The 14,052-nt window shown below is 47.3% G+C and overlaps 1 protein-coding gene across 1 annotated transcript in view; it reads left to right on the forward strand.

Annotated features, from left to right (window-relative positions):
• The first annotated feature begins 2,800 nt into the window (after positions 1–2,800).
• Positions 2,801–14,052, forward strand: part of CLMP (CXADR like membrane protein) — a 63,755-nt gene continuing 52,503 nt past the window's right edge. The window contains exons 1-2 of the mRNA XM_019547052.1: positions 2,801–2,981; positions 3,229–3,504. Coding sequence (XP_019402597.1) covers positions 3,396–3,504 — 109 coding nt within the window. The 5' untranslated portion in view covers positions 2,801–2,981; positions 3,229–3,395. The remainder of the gene's footprint in view (positions 2,982–3,228; positions 3,505–14,052) is intronic.

Genomic DNA, 14,052 nt, shown 5'->3' on the forward strand with positions numbered 1-14,052 from the left:
CAAAACCAACAACCCCTGTCTGAAGGGGCTTGAAAACCTGACAATGATCACTGGGTATTTCATTGTATGTATAAACCAATACCCACCATTACTGATCTTGCCCATTTTGGCAGATAAGACTAAATGACTTGGCCAAAATCACAAAGGAACTTTGTGACCAAGTAAGGCAATCAACCTCCAAGGTCTGGAGAAGGATGCCGACGTCTTAACCATGTCCACCTATTCTTTGTCTCATGCATCATGCAAATTGATGGCACTTTCCGAAAAGTAACATTCACCCGGTGCTTTTCCCCATATTTTCCCTCGTTTTTTTGCTGTGCGGTGTGTCGAATGCCGATGCTGCTTCACAGATGACTTCATCTCAGCGGTGATAAAAGCAGTTTCTATTTGTGTATGTCTGTGAGTGCGTCTGCCAACATGAGCTGCAATCTCGCTTTATACTAATTAGTTTGGCAACAATAGCAGGATAGCCAGGGTAGCAAGGAGCTCAAACCAAGCTAATTGCTTCAGTTTTACCTATGTCCCTATTATTAGTAATACCTAAGCTAGTTAGTTTAAAACTAGCTTGCTTGGGCTGCAATCACCTCTCTGGCTGCAGTGTAGATGCACCATATGCATCGAAGGTGCTGCAAATGGGAGCTGTGGGTCACATGCACACATGTAAACACCATTTTCATAGCTTTTTTTGTGTGTACAAGGGTGATTAACATCCACCCGCTCTCAGCCCAGCACTAAAAAGCTTTGTATGGCAACCGCAGCAGATACCTTCCAGCAAAGACAAAGTACCATTTTCAAAAACGCTTACAGGGCCTGAATCCCACTGGCTTTCAGTACAGCTTTGTCTACAGAGCACGCATCTATGCTGCAGTCACAGCAGTGATGACCACATCGCTGTGTAATGCAGAGACATCTAAGCTAGCTGGAGACTAGTCCTGGGACCAGTCCTAATTTACCCTGCTTCTCAGCTTGGTTTTGCAGGCTGTCACACTACAGTCACTTCTGGACTCCACTGCAGTCATTTCTGGACTCTACTGTGGTCCTCATTTAGCCACCTTTTCCAAAGAGTCTTCGGCACATCAGTTCTTAGGCACTTTTGAGATCTTGACCCAAAACCCATACGTTGAAATGCCTGGACTTGCATTCTTCTGTGTCTCCTGGTTTCAGGCAAGGTTATATATTTTAGTAGACCAACTGAGTAGTTGGAAAAAAGGTCTTAGCAAGCTTTTGGTCGCAGTGACCCTTTGTCAGGCACGGGGAGTCTCTGCTGGTCTGAGACTCCAAGGAATGAGAGAAGCTGAAAGCTGTGGTAGGATGTCAGTGAAAATGTAAATAGGTAAAGATAAGAAAAGCAATCAGTAAAGCAGAGAAGGGAGGGGGAAGAAGGGACAGGGGGGAACAGGGAGACCCTCTCCCCTTTTTCTGTAGCTAGGTGGCAGGGAAGACCCAACATTCATGGGGAGGAATGGAGAATCTGTGCATGGAAGGGCCAGGTGTTGGTATTGCTGGAACAAGGAAGGAGCTGACTTTAGGCATTTTCCCATTCTAGCAGATCAGTGGAGAGTGAATGCCGGTTTGGGGGACAATGGATGGAGAAGTACCTAGCACATCACATTTCTTTCACTGTCTGCTTTCAGGCATTGTTAGTGAAGTGTAGCTTTATCACATGAATGAAAGCCTGGCTGCAGTATTGGTGAAACAGAGCCTCAACGAGCAAGGACTTTGGCCCCTACTAGAGATGGTAATTTAAATGCAGGCAACAAGGGAGAAAACTTTTTTATTTTTTTATTTTTTTAATCTCTCTCCCACTTCAGGCATTCAGGTGCCATGGCTATGGCTAACTGCATACCTGGGCTGCATGGCCTTCATCCTTACCATGTCTATATTTGTCCTCCTCTTAAAGATCTGGTCCTGCAGGTAGATTCACAGAGGCAGACCCAGACCTGGCAGGGGAAACACCGTGACCACCAAGGCGGTGTCTTAGTTGCACCTGAGGAGAACCGTTTTCCTGGCATGGGGTAGTGCCCGCAGGGGTAATGTCATTTTACACCCACTTTAGGGAAATGGGAGACTCCTCCCTAGCTTGCTTCTGCAGCCATATGGCTGAGGGCAAGCAAAACTCGGGGGCATCCAAACCCCAAGCCTCCGGGCTTGGGTCTGCAAGTAGGATGCCTGCCAAAGGATTTGGAAACATCTGATGCCCCAGGTGGGGTGGGGGATATTTGCTGGTTGCAGGGCCACTTATGATTCTGGACTGACCTAGAGATTTGGATTTGACCTGGCTGATTTGGCTTGAAACAAAAAAGGCAGACCCATGTTCCTACATGGAGCCCCACTGAAGTCAGCAGATCAGCAGCAGTCATTGCAGCCCAAGCCACCTTGAATCCAGCTACTTAGATCCTGACAGCAAGGTGGGTAGAGTAGCCTGGAGCCCCGAACAGGCTGTGAAACCACCTGAGAAGGTGAGTAAACCTCAGGGGAAGCTGGGTCAGGTGGGGCCCAGTGCTTCACCAGCCACAGGGCCTGAGCCGACTCTCCAGGTGAGCAGCACTCAGCCGTAACTGCAGTGCAAACGTACCCCAACTGCAGTCTTGGGCTGCAATTATTACCCCTTCTGTCCTGCCCTCTGTAGTCCTCAGAGCAAGGAAGGAGTTCACCAATGGCTCCGTTTTCCCTCCGGTGCTTTTCTCCCCTTCCGCCCTTGGAATCAGCCTTTTGATCTCAAGAGGAGAAACACAAGCTGGGGGCACCCTTTAGCAAAGCTACATTCTGCAGCTCCCCTTCTCCACATGACAGCAACGCCTGTATATATGCGGGAATCTGACTATTTATCTAGTGTGTGTATTCTTTCCAAGACAGTCTGTGTTTCTTATCCCTGAGTGATGAGGATGGACTTCCCCCCCCCCCCCGCATGCTGAAGCTTTCCTGCCTCCAAACTTTTCTATCTTGACACTCAGAAGATTCCCATTCTTCCCCCTTAGAAGGTAAAGATGTATTATTGCCAGGAGTAAGTAACATATCACCCACATGACTGGTTTTTGCTGCTAATCCCAGTTGATGGCAGGGAGGGGCTGTTCTGGGAAGCAGCCATGTGGTTAACATTGTGCACAGTGCATTTTCTTTTTCCCTCCTCTTCTCTCCTTTTCCTTACAGACATGCAAAATTGTTCCACGCTGCCATAGATGTGAACTCCCCACTGCACTGCCCCCTTTTTTTTTTTCTTTTTTCCAGGGATGAAAAGGCCTGAACGATCCGACAGAGATCTAAAAAGCTCCCGTTGAATCTGCGTGGAAACTGGAAAGGAGATGAATAACAGAAGGGAAGAAAGAGCAAAGTTGGTTATTTTTCTGGCGCATGGATGCAATTACACTCAGTGCATTCCAGAGGCGTTCCTTTGAATGCTGTGCAGGTCTGCCTGCCATTCCTGGGAGAAAGGAAGAAAAAAGGGAGGAAAAAATCTCTCTCTCTCCTGGAGCGGCATGTCTGCACTTTCCATCCTCTTTCTAGGTGAGTGTGCTCACTCTTTCTCGAAAATCAAAGTTACTCTTGTTTTCTCTGGGCAACAGTGAATGCAACAGTGACTAGCAAAGGAGAGACACTTGGAAAGAAAAAACTTGTCTGTTGTGTGCAGAGTCGGTCTGGTTTAGTATGCCTCTATTTTTTGTGGTTGATTTAATTATTGCCAGGTTAGAGAACAGAAGAATTTTTTAAGACTAATTTCTCCCCCCTTTAAAACATGTTGTTCAAACCTCAGCCGTAGCTCGATGATCTTCCGAGGTCCCTTCCAGCCCTAATGTCTATGAAATCTATGAAACTCTTTTTGTTTGGGGCTCTCCCCCCCCCGTAAGATCCAGCAGTTCTGAGCAGTGAAGTCTTCAGGGGCTCCAACCATTCTGGCAAAATAAAGGTGAACAAAGTATCTTTGTTGCCAGGAGTTTGTCACAGTTGCTTAAATTAATCTTTTTTTTTTTTTCCTTTGGCCAGGAATTTTTAATTTCAGCTTTGTTTTTTGTTTTTATGTTTTAAAAAAAGAGCTTATTGTTTCCAAGAGAAGCTGTAGACAACTCAGATTAGAAACAGATGTGTTCAAGTGCAAGGGGGAGGGAGCCGGAGGAGAAAGGGATAGAAAAGGGGGAAAGAGGAGCTGAGGAGAGGAAGGTAGTGAAATGTGGAGAGGAGAAAAGGGGAGATAATAGAGGGCAGAAAGTAAGAGACAAAGGAAAGAGGGATGGAGAAAGGGGGAAGGGAAAAGAAGTGGCTGAAGGATAGAAGGGGAAAATGAAGTGAAAAAGGAGTGAGTTGCAGGAGGGAGGAGGGCACAGAATGGCAAAACTGGAGAGATGAAAGGGTAAGAGAAGAAAGCATGAGGAGGTGTGGAAGGGAAAGGGAGGCAGAAGACTAAAAAAAGAAGATAGGGGTTTAGCTTGACAGAGAAGACTGGAAGGACAGAGGACTGAATGGATTTGTGCTTACTAAAGAGAAGGCCTCTGGAGTAAGGGATTTGCAGTCCTGCGGCCTCCAAGGAGGCTTGCCGGTGAGGCAGTGCCTGGATCCCCAGGGGCTTGGCCACGCTGCAAGCACACCTCGCCCTCCGGTCCACTTGCCAGATCGCTCTGGCATGCAGATGGCTCTGTGAGATCTCACGTCAGGGCCATGCATGGGCTGTGATGCCTGGGTCCCTCTCGCAGCACCTGGGGACAGGTGTGAGCGATGCCAAGGTCTCCTCCTGGGCAGAGCGGGCTGGGTGCTAGCGACTCAGAGCGAGGTGGTGGACAGGATGGAGGCAAAACCTGCCAGAGGATCTTGGAGGCAGGAGGGCAGGAGAGATGCTGGAGGGCATGGGCCTGTCTTGTGAGGCTCACACAGGTCCACAGCGCAGAAATTGAGGTTGAGTTATACGAGGCACAGGAGCATCAGTAGATCTGGCTGAGTGATTATCCAGCCTGCTGTACCCCGTGCAGTTCCCCATGCCATCACAGTCAATTGTCGTACAAATTGCTTGAGAATAAAAGTCTTTGCCACTGGAGTGGCTCTGGGTTTCCTTTGGGGGACACGAGCTGGAGGGACAGGCAGCTCAGCCGCGCTGAAAAGTCTGCAGCAGAAGTGCAAGCCGCTCAGCCCCTGGGCACCAGGTCCTTGTGTCTTCACAGTTTGGGGGTGCCTGAGAGACTCGGGCAGTGCACGGCCTTCTCCTGGCCGCGGGGATAGGTGCTAATCTCTTAGGAAGGTCATGCTGAGTCCACAGTGCAAAACTGCTGCTATGCTCTTACTACAGCCTGCTGCTGGCATGCTCTCACCAGCCAAGCAGATTCAAATAGCAGTGGGAGCCAGCCAAGGCAGCAGGGGACATGTGGGGAGTGCTGCTTACTCCAGCACAGGGCAAGGGGGAGGAAAGTAGGGGAGGAAAAGAAGAGGGGGAGCTGTGATTCCCCACCCCCTCCCCACTCGGACTGCTGAGTCTTCTCAAAAAAGCCGCACTTTATCAGGGAGACTGTACTAAGCTCTTGCCCCAGATGAGCAGAGCCCTATGTCCTAGCATTGCTGTAACAACTCTCGCCCAAGAGTCCCCAAGAGCTTTATAAATCATTATTTGCATTCCAGTGGGCTCTGGAGACCCCATCGCGCTAGGCACTCAACAGCCCCAGAGTGAGAGACGGTCCCCGCGGTTTACAAGCTAAAATGTCACGAATGAAGCAAGCTATACGGCCCTTTGTCACATCATTATCCCCATCCTGACAGATAGTAGATTAAGAGGTTTTTCCAAGACCGCAGCAAAGCTGGGACTCGGTCTCTTGACGCTCTCCAGTACTTTTAACCACAAACTTGTCCTTCACCTCTTCCTGTGTTGCTGCAGGGCCATAGATGGAGAGCGGGCTGCAGTCTCCGGGTTCTCTAAGCCTGATCTTATTCATCCACACTAAATTCATGAAAAGTATGTTTCAAGGGGGAAAAAAAGAAGGGATTGTGGCTTGTGTTCTTGGGTCTAACTGTAGGAGAGTGACCTCAGGAGAAGAAGAAAGCTTCATTTGCTTGCTTAAAAAAAAAGTCTGAACAATCAATCCACCCCCAACTAGATTGCAAAAGCACTAGTGACACCCTTTCTCTTCCCACTGTTCAAGCCAAACAAATAGTTTTTGGAGAAGCATCTGAAAAGTAGTGGCAAGGCCTGAGAGGAGATAGCAAAGGGAAGTGAAGCTTGGTTTTTCGTTATTGCTAGCTAGCATTGCCAGTGCGCACTTTGGCTTTACAGGCAGGATAAAAGACAGTCCTTTCCTCAGATTGTGCACATTGGCGGAGAGTAAGGAGAAGTCAGTGTGTAAGGAGGCTCCTGGAAGAAATTATTTCTAAAGGAAGATTTAGAGAAGGAAGTACAGACCGGCATGGAGGGACTTTCGAAGCATGGGGAAAAGTGCAAATAAAGGCATGCAGCTAAGAGTGGGTGAAGGAGCAGAAAGGGGAGAGGAGCAACACCTCTGTGTGCACATATCCATCGGTGTGATGTCACTTGAGAACTGATTAACTTTTTGTTTCTGGAAAAATCACTCTGAGAAAAATGGAAATTTCTGTGATGAAGTTCATTTTTCAGTGTGAATAATTTGGAAACCGTTTTTGTATTTAGCTTTTGGACAACAACAAAACTGGGGGAAAAAATCATCCAGCTGAGCAAATATTTTAGTCAAAGCAAAGGTCATTTCCGTAGCTGATTGACCACGCATTTTTAGTGGTTAAAAATGAGTATGTACAAGTATAGATGCTTACAGTTTTTAGGTGTCTGCCTTTTTTAATGAAAACTCCCAAAATGATTTGAACAAAAACAAGAAAAATATTTTTTTGGTTGTCTTTTTTTTTTTGGTAATAAAAAGAAAATTCACATTAGCTTCACACTGGGGTGAACCCTACTGACTTCAGTAGACTTACTTTAGCTTTGGCTATGGTATTAATGAAAGGTGAATAAAACTTCACAAGGTATTAAGCATATAAAGGCATTGTGTGCTGCTTCTGGGATATAAAGACATCACAGAAGCAGAAACAATAAGCTGGTTGGAAAATTTAACATTTCAGTAGAAAATGGGTTTCCGTTCTCCAGCCAGTTACACAACTGGCATGTCAGTGAAATGTGATCCCATTTGGAAAAATCATCTCTTTGACCATCGTGTAGGAGCAACCTTGGACCATGCTCTGAACCAAATTCTGGCCCAGTATAAATGACTGCCACTACATTACTCCGAACTGACTAAAACCTAGCAATGTCAGGGCTAAATTGGTCTCTCCTCCCTTGGGGAAATGAATCCCTAGAGGCTATTTCTATCTGTTGGTTAGGCAGGCTGGTGAAGAGCAGAGAAGAAATTAATTTACGGTTGTGCAAGGAATTCTTGCTAATGAAGGGTTTGATGTGTGTTTCTTAATCTAGGGCTTGGCCAAGAAATGATTTTTCTTCTCATTAGGAACATAGTTTCTGCCAAGAAATCTGTTTGCATCAATATCTTCAACATTTTTTATGTTTCTATTGAACACCTCCCTGCAGCCCTCAAACCTTTTCTGTTTCAGTTTTCAGCCCCCCAAATTTCCCCTGTAAAACCAGTTTGTGGCTTTATGATGAAAACCTGAAAAATATTTGCAAAAAATAGAACTTCTGTCTTTTCATTGAATGAAGAAACCAATAAAGGTAAAACTCAGAGGAACTCTCAGGTGTGTCGTCTTGATGCAAGACCCCACCTCTTCCCTGGGAGGCAAATAACACCACAAACTGACAATGGATAGCAAAGAGGGGGATTTTCAGGTATTTTTCCCCATTGCACAGAGCTGTGCAGAGCTCTGCCCTCTGAAACCTGAGATGAAGAAAGCTTTTCAATGCTGTCCCCAAGGCCGAGGACTCTGATACCCTCCCTGGGCTGCCAGTTGCAGGAACTCAGCTGTGTCCAAGTGATAGCGTCTGACAGATGATGTACGGCTTCCTACGTACTTGCTAAGGTGCCAGTGTCTTCTGGTATAAAAGGACAGCTTCTCTGAGGCATTCAGCACTGGCAAGCTTGACAGCCGCTATCAAAAAAGAGCATGAGCCTGCTCTTGGTGAGGTTATTGGGAGGTTTGTCATTGATCTTAATGGCAGCAGGATCAGCCTGTAAATTAATTCACTGAAAAGGGGAGGGGGGGCTGGGTACTAAAGAACCCCAATACCCCCTGAATACATCCTGATCATGTCTTGACTGGCACTGGCATCTCAATTTCTATATAATATATTCACAGAAGTTTAGGACTGGAAGGGACTCTGTGAGATCGTCAGGTCCAGCCCCCCTGCTCTGGGCAGGAAAGACCGCTGGGGTGCTTGGGGGGTCACATAACTATTGTGCCAGATTCTTGGCTGATATACATTGGGAGCATCCCTTGACTTTTTGGCAAAGCTATGCTACTTTATGCCAGCCAACAAGCTGGTGTGATACTGCCAAACCAAACCTAAACAGGGCATGGAATAGTTGTAATCTGTTCTCCGGATGTATTGAATCCATCCGTCCATCCTCCATGTCCCTAGCCCTCCCGTCAGCTAGTCTCTAGGTTCTGAATGACAAAATCACCAGTTGTTCGACATTAAAAACACAAAAAAGCCTGGAGTTGCTTTTAATTTTTCTCCCTCTACATGAAAGCCAGAGGCTTTGCTTCTCCCTGTGATAAATTAGGATTTGTTCTATATCCAGGAGCAAATGCTTGAGGCTGTACCATCCCAGGGTTGTGATTCTTGCAAGCGAAAGTCAGGCTAGGGTCACAATTTGGCTGGGAGACTTAGAAGGAAAATCCATGTGCTCTAGGCAGTAGTGCTGGGTAAAGCAGCGCTCCTGCGGCAGTGGTGAGCTAGTAGGTTATTCCAGCCTGTTGTGCTGGGGGAGATGCCAGGTTACAGACAGAACGTGAAAATCCCGTGTGTGTGCATGCGCGCGTGTGTGTGCGCGCGTGTGTGTGTGTGTGAAAATCCCTTGTGTGTGTGGGTGCGTGTGCGTAGCTGAGTGGTGTTGTTTCAAACACTGTAGTGCTTTTCAGAAGGCACCCTCTTCATTGCTGATGATGCTGAGTTGGTGGCCACTTCTGGACAGATGAGAGCTGGTCCAAAACTTTGCCTCCAAAACATTTAACAAAATTTGGCCTTCTTCTCCCCAAACCAAAATGTTTGCTTTGTATGGAATGTGTCAGGTTTTTCAGCAATATTTTTAAACTGGTTTGAAGTGGGGTTTTTGTCCTTTTCAAGGCTCTGGCTCTTCCTTTTTTTTTCCCTTTTCTTTTTTTCCTTTTTTTGCATTCTCCATTTTACTCCTGCAAAAGGTGTAGAGGCTCTGAAACACTTAAATCTAAAAAGAAATTGTGGGACATTAAAAAATTCAAAAAAAACCTTTTTTTTTCTAAATTTCCCATGAAAAACCATTGGTGTTTATCAGCCTTACTCGGGGCCTTACTTCGTGTGTCCTTTGTATAATTTGAGGTCTGTTTGTGGGGTGTTTTGGCTCGGTTTAGAATGAAGTCTTGTGAAACTGCAGGATAGCTTCCCAGAAATGTCACCATTGCACAACTGGCTCTTAAAGATGTCAGTCTGCTTGTCCTCAGGACACAGCACATACCCCTGTTTACCTTGAGGCAAATGCAAGGCTCTGTGAGGATCAGGGAGAGAATGACAATTTGGGATGTGCGGCTGAAAAATAATGTCAACAGTCACCAAAGCAGAGAGGGAGGTGTGTGCGTGTGTGTGTGTTGGCAGGGGGGAATTTTGAAGTTAAATGGAAATGTGCATGGGTAATGACTGCAAAGTGTGGTTCTTGCAGAAAGGTGCATGATTGTGATTGTGTATATGTATAAAACCTACTTTGAGTGTGTTTATTCCCCTCCTGTACCTGATCCCAATGGGATACAAGTCCATTGCAGCCATGGATATAGACCTTTTAATTCAAGCTTCTGCTTTTAATTCTGCATGTGCCCACAGCAATTGCTTTGGTGCTGAGACTGCAGTTACCACATATGCATGCATGCAATTAGACACGCAGCCTGCATTCTGTGCATGCAGGCAACTGTGTCTGATTGTGTGAATGCGAACCTGTGTGTAACATGACTGCGTGTGCCCAGTGTGCAAGGGAATGTATGGTAAAGAGTAGAAGCATTCTGTAAAAAGATACCCGTTCGTCTCTTAGGACATGGCTATGTTTCAGATTGTTTCTTCGTCTGTTTTTAGCAAATTGTTAGTTTACAAAGGAAGTACAGCAGAGACATTGTGGAGAAATCTGGTCATTAAGGGCTATGAATAAATACTCAGAAGGTGGAGGAAGCAGCAAAGGTAATGTCACGAAGCACAAATACTGAACAAGGCGTAAGTTGAAAAACTTCACCAGAGTCTTCTGGCTGACAGCGGAAACGAGAGTTAGCCAAAGAAGAAGGATGCCGTCTTTTTGTCTAATTCCCCCCTGGCAAAACTTCCTCCACTTCCAACCCTCTACCCCAGTAGTGAAGCATGGGGTGGGAGCAGCAAACCAGCAGACTTCTAGCAGTAACAGCTCAAAACTAGTAGTTCTGGGTCAAGCTTGAACAGTCACTCCACTTACCCAAGTCACTCCATTCCTGTTACGGTAATTCTTCCTGACCCTATTCGTGACCCAAGACCGCATTGTGCTAGGTGCTGGACAAACACAGGACAGACTGTCCCTACTCCAAAGAGCTCACAGTCTCAATATAAGGCTAGATACAGGAGGTGGATATACTGACGTCCAGGTGGGGAAATGCTAAATAGCAGCATGATGAGCAGGTGCCTCTGCATATTGTCAGTGAAACCACTGTCAAGCTTTTTGTACCAGTCACTCGTGTGAGAAATGAGGGAAACTCCTCCTTTTGTCTCAAGGGGTTGTTAGATGGGTAGATATTTGTAAAGAGCATTGACGGTGGTAAATATAACAGGAAAGGAACATTGAACAAATTCTGGCCCGAGGGCTTCCTGGGCTCCTTCATCTCCTGCCCTCCACTCAGAGATGGGTGGGCCTGCTTCTTAAAAGCAAATCTTCACAGGCAAAGCTAGAATCTGTCCAAATCTCCTACAAAATTCAGCACACATTAAAGGGTGTGTTTTTTGGTTGAGTGACTTTCTCTGCCACACCCTCATTTTTATGTTTGCAAAATGCATGTGGGGCACACATCACTGCCGCTGACTTGTCCCTGCAGTTGGCTAGGTGCAAAGGCAGGAATTCAGTTGAACCGCCTATGGCAGGAAAAGTTCAGTGGAAATTTTTGTGGGCATGCATGTTCCTTGTGCAGAAAGGCTGACTTCCCAAGAGTGCACCCCTCCAGGCAGGCCAGGCACAGTTAAAGGAGGAGTGATGGCAAGAGCGGCTGCACACAGCTGAAGCTGTAAAAGTCCACCCAGTAAATGTATGGAGGTGGTTACAACAGCCAGCAGAAGCCTTTTTCTGTAGCTGTGCCTCACCTCCTGTCTGGAGAGAGCATTTCTAAGAGTCAGAGGTCAGATCTGCATCAGTACTTCCCTCCTGACAAGAGTGTCCACATTAAATCCAAGGTTTTGGTAATGCAGACACCCATTCCCTCCCCTGAGAAACTCCAACTCAGAGCATGACACCAAATGGTTTGTGCCATCAGGGGACTGTTTCACAGAAACTGAAATCTAAGCTTGTGTTTTGACTCTCTGAGTGGCTTTGCTCTACATGTAGAGAGACGGCACAGTCCTTTCCTATCAACTGTATGTTTGCAGCGTGGTCACTTGTATCTGAGAGAAGGGAACCTGAGTTAATTTAGCCCTGCAGTGAATACAAGCCGTGACTTAATTACAGAAGGTCGCAGGGGAAGTTGGAGGCAGAGCTGGGACCTGAATCCAAGTATCACAAGGGAGAGGCTAACGCAGGAGTAGGGGCAGGTATTTGCGCCAGGGGGCCTCTTAGGGAGTTTGGATGAGATGTGGTTCGGGTCAGCACCCTGTCTTCCCCCTCCCGCAACAGCTTGTCAAATCTCCCCAAGTGCCCCTCTGACCCAAATCATTGCCTGTCTCTGATCTAAAAGCAGAGACAACAAAGTTTAAGGGAATCTGATCTTTGTTTCCTCCTACCCCATCCCGAGCCCTTGGCACACGACTGGGCCATACCCCATTGTATTCCTGCGTGTTGCCTTGGGCTATGTGGGCATAGCTGATGTGGCGCCTGCCCGACCATCAGAGACTCAGGGCAGAGAAGAGGGGGAACAGAGTATGGCACTGGCCCAGCTGGGCCTGGATGACACGCGGCTCCTGGCCCCTTCTCCCTGCACCCCCTCCCCAGCCCTGAGTCCCCAGCAAGGCGGGAGCTGTGCCGGCTGCAACCACATCACCTGAAGCGATGCACAGGAACACAGTGCGGCATCAGCCCAGCCATGTGCCAAGGCCTTGGGGTGGAGGAGGAGCTGCTTCAGCTGTGCCCACATGGCGCAGCCCGAAGCAGTGCACAGGAACACAGCACGGCACCATGTTAGCAATGCCCGCGCCCCTACCAAGCCCGGGCCCAGCAGAGCCTAGATAACCCATGGCTCCTGGCCCTCTTCCCCCTGCCCCCTCTCCTCCCTGGCAGGGAGGACCGATGTGAGCTTGGACTTGCCTGGGCCAGGGTGTCTGGTCCGTGAACGACTGCAGAGTTGGAGCGGTGCACAGACAGCCTCACCGGGCAGAAGCCTGGCCAGAGCTCAGCGCCCCTGCCTTGAAGATACACAGCGCTGCAGAGCAGGACAAGGTGGGCCAAACAGGGAGGAAAGTGCCAGCTGGCATAGGGATGGCACCAAAAGGCAGGGCAACCACAGGCCAGATACAACGGTCCTTCCTAGGAGCAGCCACAGGCAGAATAGGATCAGTCAATGGGCTGGATCTGGCCCGTTGGCCATTTTTAGCCCACTCCTGAGCTAGTGACTTGCATCACTGGCCCATTCCTCTTCCTTGGTCTGGCTTGGAAGCGGGAAGGCTATAGACCTTACTTTAAATAAGACTTAGCAACAGAGGTTCAAAATGCAGCTGCTCCCAGAAGTTGTACTACTGAGATCAAAGGGCCGAGGACTGTCGAACGACGTAGGACTTGGAGCAGGGAAGAGAAAAAGAGAGAGCAGGGCAGGGTAATGTCTGACAAGCACTCTTTCTGGCAGGTAAATGATGTTCTTGGTCTTTGGAGGCCAAATCAGAGCAATGGCTTAAGAGGGGTCTGTAGCATTCCCAGAGCTGCTACAGACCTTGGCAAGTCATTTAGTCTCTCTCTGTGTCTTGGTTTCTCACCTGCTTGTATCCTGCTTTCTTTTTTTGACTCTTTAGGCTGCAATTTCATTCCAGAAGACTGCCCTTTGCTATGTGTCTGTACTACATATAGATTAATGGTGACTCAGCCTTGGGTAGGTCCTTGAGGCATTATAGCAATATCAATTATAACTAAAGACACTCAGCTTCCTTTACCCCTTGCTCCTTCATTAAAGCATCAGTAGGGTTTTCCTTTGCTTCTAATATCTCTAAAGCATGTGCTGGCTGCATCTTGCCACTCAGACCACTGAGGCAATCTTTCAGAGCTCAGATAAATTGGTAAAGGCTATGGAAATGTCTAATAGAGAAATGAATTCTGTCTGTCAGCACAGGGATACAAAGCACAGGAAAGCATAGACTATGTGTATCTAGTGGAGTAGGAGGTCTTTCATATCCCAGGAAGAGTCTCCCTTATTAAACCAAAACAGAGTCAGGCAATATTACTATTTTTTCTATTTCAGGCAAAGAAAATCTCACGGGGTTTTCTGCCTTGAAGGCAAATTGCTTTGTGACTTCATTGTTTAAATTTAGGTTTGATTTTGCAGGAGTGGGGGGGTAGGATTGTTAGACTTCAAGCAAAAGCCTTATAACCCAGGGACTGTCACTTCTGATTACTTCCAGTGACACTTCCAATTATTTGCAATCACAATTCCAGGGACAGGAGGGAGATGGAGCCAGACTCTCCAGCATCAGGCTTTTTTCTGAACAAAGGACTGTTTACCAAGCCACTGCAGGAAGAGAAGCATTGGGCCAGATTCTGATATTTGTTACAC

Source organism: Crocodylus porosus, unplaced genomic scaffold, assembly GCF_001723895.1.
Source record: "Crocodylus porosus isolate Cpor-Errol unplaced genomic scaffold, CroPor_comp1, whole genome shotgun sequence".
In the NCBI taxonomy this organism is placed as follows: Eukaryota; Metazoa; Chordata; order Crocodylia; family Crocodylidae; genus Crocodylus; species Crocodylus porosus.